Source organism: Ascaphus truei, chromosome 6 (assembly GCF_040206685.1).
Source record: "Ascaphus truei isolate aAscTru1 chromosome 6, aAscTru1.hap1, whole genome shotgun sequence".
Lineage (NCBI taxonomy): Eukaryota > Metazoa > Chordata > Amphibia > Anura > Ascaphidae > Ascaphus > Ascaphus truei.
The window spans coordinates 59,481,445-59,495,928 of NC_134488.1; the positions used below are offsets into that span (position 1 = coordinate 59,481,445).

Here is a 14,484-nt window from a genome sequence, read left to right on the forward strand (position 1 = left end):
TATTAACAGACTATAAGATGGTAAGAGATGCGCTTACACAGGTAGGTTTTTTCAAAGCATGTAATCCTCTATGGGACTCACGAACACAGCTACTGCAGCTCCTCTCCTTGGCCCCTGGATCTTACGAGTACTTGTCCACGGGAACTCAGCGGCGGCTGCAGCAGTCACGGAAGGTCTTAGGAAGCCACTTGTCTCTATGGATGGATCTTTTATCCGAGTTGTTTTGCAAAGCTCTGCTTTTCACTGTGCCTAGGTCACTCTTCTGCAAATCTTCAAGGCGGCGATTGTGGAGCCGCAGACCTAATCTGGCTGCAGTTTGTAGGGATAGTTGTATTCCAGGGTATGTACCTCATTTAAAGATTGTATTGGCTTAATAGGTGGTGTGTATATTATCCTCAGCTTAAACATATTGTTAAGATCTGCGCTGTATGTTTCTTGTCTATATATATATATATATATATATAGCCTCTGTTTAAAAGCTGTGTTTAAAACAGCATGCATTGGCTTGAGGATTGGCTTGTGTAATACGAGCTTGAGACAAAAGGTGGCACTGAGTGCTCATTTGCATGTTATTTCCCAGAATCCCTTGCTGCAGTGGAAGTGCTGTATGCTGGGTGACAATGGGGAAAGACAGGGTTGCAGACCTGTCTAAGACATGCAAATGAACATACAGTAATATTTACAGTTGCTTTACGCTTTACTGTGGAGGGTTTTTGTCACTTTTTTTACCCACCATAACCTTAATGACAGTGGTGATTACCTAGTCTAGTCTCAAACCTGCTAGCCATTAAGACCAGCCTCACACTGATGATACCCATCAAGGTTGAAACATGTATGTGAGTAGGTCTAATGGCTTTGCATCTCATCCCAGCCTCTGTTTAAAAGCTGTGTTTAAAACAGCATGCATTGGCTTGAGGATTGGCTTGTGTAATACGAGCTTGAGACAAAAGGTGGCACTGAGTGCTCATTTGCATGTTATTTCCCAGAATCCCTTGCTGCAGTGGAAGTGCTGTATGCTGGGTGACAATGGGGAAAGACAGGGTTGCAGACCTGTCTAAGACATGCAAATGAACATACAGTAATATTTACAGTTGCTTTACGCTTTACTGTGGAGGGTTTTTGTCACTTTTTTTACCCACCATAACCTTAATGACAGTGGTGATTACCTAGTCTAGTCTCAAACCTGCTAGCCATTAAGACCAGCCTCACACTGATGATACCCATCAAGGTTGAAACATGTATGTGAGTAGGTCTAATGGCTTTGCATCTCATCCCAGCCTCTGTTTAAAAGCTGTGTTTAAAACAGCATGCATTGCCTTGAGGATTGGCTTGTGTAATACGAGCTTGAGACAAAAGGTGGCACTGAGTGCTCATTTGCATGTTATTTCCCAGAATCCCTTGCTGCAGTGGAAGTGCTGTATGCTGGGTGACAATGGGGAAAGACAGGGTTGCAGACCTGTCTAAGACATGCAAATGAACATACAGTAATATTTATATATATATATATATATATATATATATATATATATATATATATATATATATATGTTAAAAAAATGTGATTACAACTTTTTATTACTTATTGACTTTTTGAGTGCGGAGAAACCATTAATATATATTTTGTGCGGATGTAAGGGATCCCTATATATTTCCCTTTATATCTGGAATTCTATAAATATATATAGTAGTAGTGCTCTCTGCCATTTTTTGTTTCTACTTATTTTAAGCATCGCACGTACTTTATTATGCTATTAGCATTTCCGTTCTTGTTTTGAGTTTGTTTCCATAATTTGGTCAAAAACAAAACCAGAACCAAGCAAATCGAGATTTTGGGAAAAGAGAACCGAAGCAGGGAACGTGCTCACTCTGAATATGAACTGAAACATTTGTAAAATCAGGCAGTGCTAGGTGTTCCCAAAGAGACCTTATACTTGGATGTCTGTGTTTTTCCATCTTTCTGAAGAGTTTTGTGGGTCCCCTTTCTCTATAGACCGCACTACATTTGGCTGCTGGGAGGAACCAGCATTTGATACTTAAAGATCTTTTAGCTTTTGGAGCCAATGTTAACGAGAGGGACAGCTTAGGAAAAACCCCACTTCACCTGTGTGCAGAAAATGGATATGTGAAGACTGTGGAGGTAAATATACTGATATTTTGAATCATACTAATAACTGTCTATTCATATTACTAAATACCTATGTTCTTATCCAAAACGGTTGTCTGAGAGCCTGTGTGTGCAGGGTAGCGGACAGCTTTTCAGGGGCCCAGGACTAGAGTCTCCACTTCAGCATTGGGCTGTTGAGCAGGGGAAATGGTTACTTCCCCCATGTCGACGACTCTACCAGCTTCCCCCTGCCCTCCGTAGCTCTCTCACTCTTCACCTGTCTCACTGTTCCTCCTTCTCTATCTTCCCCTCTTTCAGACCTATCCATTACAAACTCCCAAGCAAAGCCTATTCCAATGTCTCTTCCTCCTTAGTCTATGGTAGGTCTCACATACACACACAAATAGTACTTGGGGGCATATTTTGCTGCTTTAAAAATTCATTGTACATTTCTGGGATAACTTTCCTCATCTGTATACAGTAAGTGAAGGCTCTTTGCACATATATGTACTTATACCAACAAACCATTTGCCCCTACATGTAACCACACTCACATTTTTCATATCTATACACCAATTGAAAGCTCATCTCCCCTTTTATATTGCCCCTTTATTACAATGTAGAGACGCCTTACCCATACTGGAGATGATCTTTTTCCCATTCATTTAAATTCTCCAGCACTATGAAGAGGTATCCTAGCATATTGAATAGGAATCCTAAAGCATTTATAGCAGTGATCCTACCAATATAACAGCGAAGGAATTCATCAGTAGCTAGTCCTCCCAAATTCCATCAACCAACAACGCCACCATACTGCATCTCAGTTTAGCAAAGGGTACAAGCAACTGGTGTTTAGCTGTTCATTAGGCCATCTTTGAAGTTAAAAGGACATCCCTGCTGGGAGCAATGTGAGCTCATCATGGTGTATTTAATAGGTCAAATTGTAGTGTTGATGTTTTAAAAAAATCAACAAGTAGAAGCATTTCATAATTAACAGTAAATCCTTAATGAAAAAACAAGAAAATCTTTCTTTTATTTTCTTTTTACAGCATGATAATGTAATCAGATTGACAAATGTCTCCTTCCTGTGTGTGTATCATTTATAATACATCATACTATATACGGATAAGGGCGCTATATAAATGGTATAAATACTGTTACGGGAGGGGGTAACCAGGCTCTCTCATAAAGGTCAAGCCCGTTTTGGTTACTCCTGATCCATGTATAAGGGTCCCAGAGAGTCAGCGCTTGGACCCAGTAACATTATATCGCTGTGTTATACTGTATGTATTGAAAGTATTTTTTGTGTTTTTTTCCTTTCCGGGCATGCAATCAAGCAGGGATTGCTAGGGTATGATTTTCCAGGGGGGTTTTGCAGAGGAACCGTTGATAGACTGTGCCTAGGATGTTGGGGTCCGGAATTGTCGGTTCCCCCTTATATGTACCCGGTAATCATGCCTGATTCTCGGATACATGTAGGCACATTGTCCCAGCAATACCTCCCCTTGAAAACGCAAGTGCGACTCACCAATGGGGTACCCTACTTCAGCATAGCCCAGAAAGGAGAATGAGGCACAGGGATAAAACATGTATTCCTGTAACTGAGGGTAAAGGGGGGTACCCCAGCCAGTGCCAAGATAACCCACAACCAGTTTAAGATTTGTTGGTGCCCCAACCGTATATAAGGTTGAGGGTGGACTCTGAGAGTCCAAACTGAGTCCAAAGGAAAGTGTGTGGGGAATAAGGCAGATAGAAATAAAACTACGATATTTTTCCTTTGCTGTCACCTGTACCAAGAGACTCAGAAGTGTATTAAAATATAATGTAATGTTTTTTTACATTCAGAACCGATGTCCAAACAGGCTGCCCGAGCTAACTCATAGGCCCGGTAAGTCTGCTGGACATCGGAGTTCAAAGCAACCAGAGGATGCCCAGAGGTGTAAATAGAATTTGGTCAGCAGGGAAAGACAGAGTACCAGGGCTTGAGATCAATGGTAGTCCTCCGAAATGCCACTTGTTATGCGAGACCTGGTGGAGCCTACAGTAGAGGCAACGTTTATTCTAACATTTGCCGTAAACTAGCCGGGTTACATTCTGGGTATGTGCTGGGTATGTTCTGGGCTAGAAAAGGATGTGTACCAAAGAAGGTACACTGAAGGATCCCCTTGCAGGCGCACCGCAGACCTTTATAGTATAGACGGTCAGGGGTGGATGTAGTAAAAAGAGTAAACTTTATTAAATAACTATGTAAATGTGTAATTAAAACAGTATATAGTGCAGTTCCATATACTTAAATAAAAGATAGACAGTGACGTCTATACTGCTCCGCCAAGCGTCTCGCTGAGCTCTTGGGCTCTGGTCAATGTAGTATCGTAACTACACAGGGTACCTATTGTCCTTCAACTCACATGTTCCGTGGTAAAGGTAAGTATATGTGATCAGATAATATGTTAACATACACGGTACGATCACTTATGATAATTCCCCTTGGTCTCTACTAGGTGTGTAGAGTAGATAATGGGGTATGTGATCAAGGTAATTTGTATTTGGACAGCTGTGTCTATGCACAGGGATAACATACACCTTGAACTGTGTTTTTATATAGGACAGTTTGTCAAATAATCAGTGTGCTGAAACAGGGGCTGATTCTCCAAGATCTTGAATTTTGTATTTTATTGGTTCGAATATTGCCTGTAGACCGAGGTGCTGCTTAGTGACCCTGATTATGTATTAAACCTGTCACATATACATTTATAGACATATAGGTATTAGTGCTCCTAATGTAGCTTTGTAGAGAGGGCAATGTTATGTCAACAATTCTGCTTCCCTCGGTAACTCAATAAGCATTCACACTGGGTCCATATAGCATACCCACGGAGTGTGTGGACCGCGCATGCGTCGTACGCGGTACTCAGTATGTCCCTGAGATATTCTCGTGGACATGGGCTGCGCATGCGCCGAAGCTGGGCTCTATCCTGTCTGTTCTCGGCGACTAGTTCAGAGGTAGGTGGCGGGCACATAAAACACTTGGTATATTGTGCTAAGTTTAATGGTAGTAAAGGACATTGATGTTTTTCATTATCCAATGTTTAAATACCAGGAGGCCACACGCCAAAAATCCTCGTATGGTACGAACTGCGCCTGCGTCACAGACGGAGCTATTGGATGCTCTAGTAATACCCTAAGGGGTGCAAAATGCGCATGCGCCAGAATGGGGCTATGCTAGTGTTTAGCGGTGTGTAGAACAATAATATTAGAGGCAGTTAAGGACACGATTCAAGCTGTATTGAGTAGGTTAAAGTATATCCACACGGCAGTAAAGCTGCTGGCTGTTGCGGTATTTCACAGGGAAAAATCACACACACTTTTGGCGAAGGTTGGTCAGCTGTCAGTAGCGCATATATAGCGCGATGTGCTGTGGTAATTCGTGCAGTCCCAAAGTATATGTGTCTTTTTGTCTGTATTTTGTGTATCGTGTGTAAGCGAATTTATGCCGAATAAACTACAATTATTTAATTACATTGTTTTGCTCAATGAATGATCCTGGTAAAAAGGTGTAAATAACCTGGTCTCCCGTGACAAATACATTTAAGTAAGGGGCCAGGATAAGGCAGGCATAATAGAAGAACAGCCCTAATTACAATGTTTACAAACCATTCCAGAATAAACTTTTCAAAAGTGAATTAACATACAGTACAGATGTAGCAGACTTCATTGCTCAAAACACAGCATACAGATTTATAAGGTAGAACATATCACAAAGTTTATAGGTTGAAGTAGCTGTGATAAAGCAGAATATCACAGAGTATTCCACCATAACGCACCAGCTGGAGCAATAATCGTTGCCACATCTGTATTTAACATACCACTATCATTCATTTAGTTTAGTCCACTGTGGGAAAGCACTTGAAGCACTTCTACGGGAAGCAGATCATTAGATAAGGAAATGCATACATACTGAACATCCTAATACGCTATCTGTAACGTGTTTTTCAGGTTCTGAAAAAGTGCCAGGAGAATGGAATGGATATTCAAGTAGAGGCATTTGACAACAATGGTAAGACAATTACAAAAAAAAATTGTAACTCCTTGAGTGCCGGAGAAGCTAGCAACATATGATTGTTTCAATCAAGTATTCAACATGAGGGATACATCAACAAAAATAATAATAATAATAATAATAAATTTAAAAAAGTCAAATAAAATCTTATAAGTACATAGGGCCCCCAAATCAGTGGGGCTCACAGAAAATCAGTGAGAGTTGACATTGCAACGGATTATTTACTGAAGTCTCCCGACTGCAAAATTGGGTAAAACTAAAGCAAAAATAGCGCACCAGATTATCAAAAGAAAAAATGCAATTTTTAAAGAGTATCCTTTTCATAGTTTAACCTGGTGCCATTTTTTTGGAGGGGGGGGGGGCACTAGGTTTGCCCCAGTTCTGCAGCCGGGAGACTTTAGTAAATTCTCCTATCCGGGTGCTAATTGAGTGGTTTCCCCTTATTGTATCTCTACTATATATGAGCGGAGCTGCATCTTCAATAGATACATATTTGTTGTAGTTGCAGATGGACAAAACCATTGCACATGTTGAGAGCATTTGCATCTTTAAAAAAAAAAACATCAAAAGCCTATATCTTGGAGAGAATTTGTTCTTGTCACTAAATTTCTTAATACAGTGAATTTTGCTAAACTTACTGCTTTTTTCCAGATTTTGGATAACTTTCATAATACTGCAATAATTCAATTAGGACAAAAAATTAGAAATACATCATGTGTTTAACTTTTACTTTGCACACGTTTCACCTTTGCACAAACTGTGCAACTTTTGTCTCAATTTTGCACAAATGTTCATGACTTACTCGTAGAAAGCTTTGTACATCATTAGTTGTAGTATTGTACCTCTTCTGTATCGTAGATATTATTTTTAAAAATGATGACATTGCAATACCGTGTTTTTCAGGGTTGACTGCATTGCACTGCGCGGTTCTGAGTCATAATGCTACCGCAAAGGAGCTTAAAAAAAGAGACCTCATCAGTGATGTGAAACAATGTCTGAATTTAAGGAAGGAGAGATTGTTAGAAGGGATCAGCTTCTTGTTAAAAATGGGTGCAGACCCACTAACAAGGGTATGAAAAAGTATTTTCTTTATTGTCATATACTAGCTTTCACTGTTGCGATCTAATTAGCTTCCTTAAATCAGCACTCCTGTGACACATTTTTGTTGTTTTTGTATCTTTAATAGGTTTAAAGCAGGGGGTCCACAGAGATGAACTGCATTAATTTCAGCTCCGGGGACCCCCTCCACCCTGAAATACTTACCTCGGAACGGGGTGCCGGTAGCAGCAAAGGCTGGGCTAGTTGGGGCTAACATAATGGTGGTTTTAATGTTCCATGTCCTGCAGACCGAAAGAAATTGGCCCACATGACACGAGATATTTAAACTGAGCACATATAATGACATCCCCTTCCAAGGTAAGACCATAATTATAGTGGTGGTGATGGTGAGTGCGACATTGTGCGGCACCAAAACAAATACCTAAAGTACCTGTTGCCCATAGTGCGCGTGACCGCAACTGTGCAGGTCCAACGACGAGGAGACCAAATTTTGAGACTACAAAAGATTTTGTTTTGATACGCGACGGCCGTGAGACGTCAGCGTCACATGGAGAGGTTAAGCTAATTTATTTATTTATTTGTAGAATGTTTTACCAGGAAGTAATACATTGAGAGTTACCTCTCGCTTTAAAGTATGTCCTGGTAATAATGGTGAACCGCTCGTGTGATGTCCCTGGCCATGCCTCCACCATCCCTCTGTCACCTCCCAACGTCTCCAGCACCTACAGTGCAGGTTTCACGTGTGCGCACCCCGCGAATGATGTCACGCACATGCAGCCTCCCACTATAATCTCGGACTAAGTAATGAATGTGGTTCAGCTCCAGGGAACCCCTGTTTCAAAGCTATTTAAAAGAAACATGGCCTGCTGCTGTAAACAAAAAAAGAACCTTGCTGAAATCAAATATGTTCCTTCTTTTGTTTCTAAGGAAATTAATTACATTTTGCATTTTGGCCCAGATCCCGAAAACGGTGCTAAACTTGACGCCTTGACTCCCATTCTTGGAAACGAGACATGCTAAATCTTTGCACCCTTCTGCGGAAGCTGACCCAAGGGGCCTGTTCTAGTAGCCTCGATAACCCACTTATCGAGGCCTTTTCAGCCAAAATGCCTACTGCTATTCAGAAAGCCTCAATAAGTGGGCGATAAAGGCAGGAATTGACATTTTTTGCTGTCGTCCTAAACACATCGCCGGTTAAGTGTCGATAAGCCACTTATCGGCAGGTTTTGAAATTCGTGCAATTCTAGTAGCCTCGATTATCTTATCGAGGCTAATCACGGCTCTAGAATGATGAGTTTCTCCCAAAATCCTCACACCAGGAAAAGATGGCGTGAAGCTAGGAAGAAGCTTCAAAGGCGGCGGTGAGAGAGGGACTTTGAAAATAATGTTTTTTTTCCTGCATCGGATTGATGCCGGGAGTCTCCAGAGCTGATACCCATTAATATCACCACTGGAGACACCCAGTATGAATCCAAAGCAATAACAATGCATTTACAGGCAACTTCATTACCTTAGCGGCTAACCGTTATGATGATGCAGGGGTTAACTACCAGTGCCATGTTTATTGTGGGTAGTGGGAGTGGGTGAAGGTGGTATTTGGCCATTGGTGGGTGTTTAGGCCTTGCGAGAGTGTTGTGGATGGAGTTAACCCCTTCATTGCCTTTGCGGTTAATACCGCTACGGTAATGAAGGGGTAAACCCCTCCCGCTACCCACCCGGTTGATATAAACACCCACCAAGGGCCAAATACCAACTTCACCCATCCTCGCTACCCAACAATAAACATTCAAAAATACAACAACACTAATACCCACCTCCTCTATCCTCATCAACCACCCTCCCCCCCCCCAACACATGCAGTACAATAATGGGCAAAATTACTATTATCCACATATGGATAATAATGTATTTGCCCATTATAAAATCAAACATTAGCAAGCCAGAATAAATAAAGTAAATAAAACTTTCTACTTACCCCTGCCATGGTGAAGGGCGTCCTCATCACCATACTCTGTGTCCATGTCCTCCGTTGGTAGCAAGAGTAGAAGAAAAATTACAATCTAATGACCCCTAACACCTCAATCACCTTATCGGTTAATAATCGCAGTAGTAATTAAGGGGTAAACCCACCCTCCACCGCTACCCATCCAGGAAGCCTAACCACCCCCCGGGGACAACTATACCCACCCTCTACCCATTGATTGGCAAAGTGGTTCATCATACCCATATAATATGGGCATGATAAGCCATTATAGCACTCAATGGTCAACCTAATCAAAATCATTAAGGCCAAAAATACACAATAATAAAAGAAATACACAAGCACCTAAACACCCCAACAATAAAAGAACTAAAAAGCCTAATAGTACATATGAATAAAATGTATCTATCACTAAAACCGCAAAATAATTAAAATTATGTTATTCCAAAACATAAAAATACAATTAAATAAACACCTATCTAACCAATGCAATAAATAAAAGCACTAGCTAACAAGTCAATTAAACAAATAAATAAAAGCACTAGCCAACAAATCAATAAACTTGCTTTTATTTATTTAATTGATTTGTTGGCCAAGGCTTTTATTGATTGAATTGGTTGGTTAGGTGTTTATTTAATTGTATTCTTATGATTTGGAATAACATAATCGTAATTATTTTGCTGGTTTGGTGATAGATAAATTTTACTCATATGTAGTATTAGGCTTTTTAGTTCTTTTATTGTTGGAGTGTTTAGGTGCTTGTATATTTCTTTTATTATTGTGTATTTTGGGCCTTAATGATTTTTATTAAGGTGACCATTGAGTGTTATAGTGGCTTATCATGCCCATATTATATGGGTATGATGTACCACTGTGCCAAGTAATGGGTAGAGGGTTGGTATAGTGGTCCTGGGGTGGGTAGCGGTGGAGGGTGGTTTTACCCCTTATTTACTACAGCGGTTATTAACCGCTAAGTTGATTAAGGGGTTAGGGGCCATTAGATTGTATTTCTTCTTGTACTCTTGCTGCCAATGGGAGGACATGGACATGGAGTATGGTGATGAGGCCACCCTTCATCATGGCAGGGGTAAGTAGAAAGTTTTATTTACTTTATTTATGCTGGCTGGCTAATGTTTGATTTTGAATGGTCAAATGAGCTATTTTCCATATCTGGATAATAGTAATTTTGCCCATTACTGTACTGTAGATGTTGGGGAGGTTGTCGGGGGTAGAGGAGGTGAGCAGTAGGGTTGTTGTGTTTTATTTTATTGGGGGTAGAGGGATTTGGTGAAGGGGATAGTGGGTGTTTTGGCATTCCGGGGGTAGCTGGACTGATAAACCCCTTCATTACCATAGCATTTCCCACCCACCCTGGGACTACTACCCCCTTTATCCACCCACTCTGTCCCAATAAACAGGCTATTGAGGTTGAACCGCTTCATTGCCTTAGCGACTAGCCACTAAGGTAATGACGCTGTTTTAATAAAAAAAAATGTAATACTAGTGTGCGTGAGCAAGTGCTCTCCGGAGCAAAACCGTATTGATTTCAGTTCCGGGGACCCCCTGCTTCCCGAGATACAGGCCCCATTATGGTGTGCCGGTATCTGCTCTGCATTTATATCCCACGGTCACGTGACGCGAGACATTTAAATGCATTGGAGATAGCGGCACTCCATAACGGGGCCTGTATCTCGGGTAGCAGGGGGCTCCCTGGACCTGAAATCAACACGGTTCTGCTCCAGAGACCCTCTGCTCACGCACACTAGTATTTACATTTATATTTAAAGCCTGCGATCGCTGGTGAGATAAGCGCAGGGAGAGACGGCTCTCTCTGTGCTGCTCTCTATGCAGCTGGCCCAGATCGCTGCAGATCGCTGGTGAGATATGCGCAGGGAGAGACGGCTCTCTCTGTGCTGCTCTCTATGCAGCTGGCCCAGATCGCTGCAGATCGCTGGTGAGATATGCGCAGGGAGAGACGGCTCTCTCTGTGCTGCTCTCTATGCAGCTGGCCCAGATCGCTGCAGATCGCTGGTGAGATATGCGCAGGGAGAGACGGCTCTCTCTGTGCTGCTCTCTATGCAGCTGGCCCAGATCGCTGCAGATCGCTGGGTGAGCCCTTTGGAGAGACGAACATCACGTCGCTGGCTCCTCGCCACTTCTAGGCATTTTGCTGTCGCAGGTATTTGATGCTTTCTGATACCGTGATAACAACGCTAAAAAGCTAGCGGTGTAACCAGCCCAGCGATTTATTTCTTTAATGAATGCTACTAGAATAGGCCCCTAAGTGTTTTCTTTATCCTTCTCCTTATCAGAGGGTAAATAAAGGGTGAGGGGAGGGTCCCTGCTTGTGTAAACTCTTGTTGAACACAGAGAGAAATCATACAAAATGGAAGCAGTCAGAGGAAATCAAACCCCTCCCAATTCTCAGCGCAACGTGTGTTTACAAATTAACTAAACAATATTGAAAAATAATTTTAAGTGTCAAATGATGGTAAAAAGCCATCCATCACCAGATGTGACCCCTTAAAAATGTCACGGCCATGAATACAATATCACTTACAACAAATCTAAATTACGTTTAGCATGGATTTTACTGCCCTAGTGTCTGACATCCCTTTCTTACAATTATTCCCTTTTCTAACTCATCCTTAGAAATTGAATAGGCCTCCATAAATCTGATTAACATATGAGGAATTGGAGCAAATAAGATGGGCAGCCAGTCACCCTCCACTATGCTTACCCAGTTTGGGATTTTCACAAATGATTTAAAAATACAATTACTTGAGTGATTACAAAAAAATATATAGAACACATCTAGAACCCTATTCAGCTGACCTCTTTCATTAGTTCACTATGGTTGTAAGTGGGTCCGCAACTTCAAATCAGAGTAGACAGGAATGTAACTTTTAATGATACAGTACCCATCTGTCTTTTGTTTTAGGAACCTAAGTCTGGTCAAACCTCCTTCCATTTAGCAAACGCAGAGAACAACACAGAAATGGTCTCCTTCTTTCAAACTCTCTACCCAAACATGCAAGATACTTTAAATAAGGTAAACTATAATAATACTGTACAGTACACTGCTGACCATGTACAGTATGCAGTGGGGCACATAAAATGTTCATAGGCACACAGAGTCCCTACCCTAAAGAGCTTACAATCTAGTGTTGGTTTATCCCCATAAGATCAGGAAGACAGGAAGATCAAGAAAGTTGAAGCCCATGGTCACAGGGAGAGCTGGTATTGGGATTTTAATAGGTTTACCCGCTTAGAGGGAAATGCTTTCATTATTACGCTACTCCTTGTGAGCAACATGCTGTAGTGTCTTTTATCTAGTGTGATTCATGCTTAAGGGACTTTTACAATAGAATAGACATAGAGCTCTGCAAATTGGGGTCCTGGACTGACCCCTGTCTGCCTCTGGTCATTTTTATTGCTGTTGCTCAGACAGCTACATCGTTTTTCACCCTGAAACTCACTTTTAAACTTGTTTATTACAAAAAGATATGGTACAGATATTATAGATATTTGCAATTAAGTATTCTATTTTTAGGTCTTCTTAAATGTCAATTAAATTACTGTACAATACAATAATCCTTCCTATTTGTAAATACATTCTGATTCAGCCCTTCTGGAAAAATACAGTAGTTGAAAAAGAAAGGACATGTAATTCCCAAAGTCTGTTACAATTACACTTAATAGGGATGAATATACAGTATGCCCATAAACCCCAAATTATTCTATCCTACTATCTGAATCTACTATATGGGAATATATTAGATTGCATCAGTTTCATGTTGCATCAATGAATCAATGTTCTTTGAATCATTTCTGCTCTGCTTTTATCAGTGAACAATTTAGAGAGAAAGATTTACAGTAGGGCCTCCTGCAGTAAAGTCCCTTTTTTGGCAGCGTTGCTATCACGGTATGCAAAAAGGCCAGAATACCAGTGATAGCAACAGTTCCAAACATGGCGAGTTGCCGGCGCCGAGAGGACTTGCCCTCCGAAAAGGGCTCACCTGGCGAGTTATACTTGCTGCCGAGAGAGCCGCCTCTCTCTGCAAAAATCTTGCCGGCAAAAAAAATATTTTAACATAAAATTTTTATTAATAGTGTATTGTAGCAGGGGGGCTCCAGAGCAGAATCGCGTTGGTTTCAGGTCCGGGGACCCCCTACTTCACGAGATACAGGCCCCGTATCTCTAATGCATTGAAATGTCCCGATCACGTGACAGTGCATAGGAGATACCGGCGCTATTATATTATGGATCCTGCGCTTGAGCGCGTATACCACTTAAACTTTTTCCAGCATAAATAAAGTAAATACAAAACTTTTTACTTACCCCTGCCATCATGAAGGGCGTCCTCATCAGCACACTGCAGGTCCATCTCCTCCGTAGCCAGCAAGACTACATAAAAAAAATACAATCTAATGGCTCTTAACCCTTTAATCACATTAGTGATTAATAACATCTAAAGTAATTAAGGGGTTGACCCCCGTCCCCCGCTACCCACCAGGGAGGCCTAACCACCCACCCCGGACCCACTATACCCACCCTGTACCCATTGATTGGCACAGTGATACTGTATATCATACCGATATAATATGGGCATGAAGGAGAAGGGGAGAAGGAGTGGCTCAGTGAGTAAAGACACTGACTGGCACTGAGTTTGGAGCAGGGGAACCTGGTTAAATTCCCGGTGTCAGCTCCTTGTGACCTTCGGCAAGTCACTTTACCTCCCTGTGCCTCACGCACCAAAAAACATAGATTGTAAGTTCCATGGGGCAGGGACTGTTTCTGCAAATTGTCTCTGTGAAGCGCTATGTAAAACTAGCAGTGATATACAAGAACAAACAATTATTGTTATTATTACGATAAGCCACTATACTGTAGCACTCAATGGTCAACCTAATACAATTTATTAAGGTAAAAAATAGACAAGAATAAAATAAATACACCCCAACAATAAAAGAATTTGAAAGCCTAATAATACTGTACTCATGAATAAAAATGATCTATCAGCAAAACAGTACAAATTATGTTATTTCAAAACATAAGGCCTCGGGCATGGTCAGCGCCTAAACTGACCCGTGCTTTGGCGCGCTGGTGCTTACCAGTGAGCCCCTGCAGCCGCAATGAGAGCGGCTTTAACAGGAGCTCGCTTATGCTTCCGCAAGCGTGCGGAAGCGTAAGCCTTAGCAAAATGTTAAATTCAAGCGCTCAATATTCATTCAATATTTTGCTTACCTTTAGATGTCTTCACCTTCCGAATCCCGACG

At 41.4% G+C, this 14,484-nt stretch overlaps 1 protein-coding gene and 1 long non-coding RNA gene across 7 annotated transcripts in view; one reads left to right on the forward strand and one right to left on the reverse strand.

The window, feature by feature from the left end:
- LOC142497074 (uncharacterized) overlaps positions 1–14,484 on the forward strand; it is a 57,222-nt gene that overhangs the window by 34,311 nt on the left and 8,427 nt on the right. For 4 of the 6 annotated variants that reach the window (XM_075604379.1, XM_075604378.1, XM_075604381.1 and 1 more), the window contains 4 exons: positions 1,991–2,137; positions 6,101–6,161; positions 7,068–7,234; positions 12,146–12,256. In XM_075604379.1, coding sequence (XP_075460494.1) covers positions 1,991–2,137; positions 6,101–6,161; positions 7,068–7,234; positions 12,146–12,256 — 486 coding nt within the window. Of the gene's footprint in view, positions 1–1,990; positions 2,138–6,100; positions 6,162–7,067; positions 7,235–12,145; positions 12,257–14,484 lie in introns of those variants that run through there. The other 2 variants (XM_075604382.1, XM_075604384.1) reach the window with 2 other exon arrangements.
- Positions 1–14,484, reverse strand: part of LOC142497075 (uncharacterized) — a 74,326-nt gene that overhangs the window by 27,366 nt on the left and 32,476 nt on the right. The gene's annotated exons all lie outside the window — the stretch shown is intronic.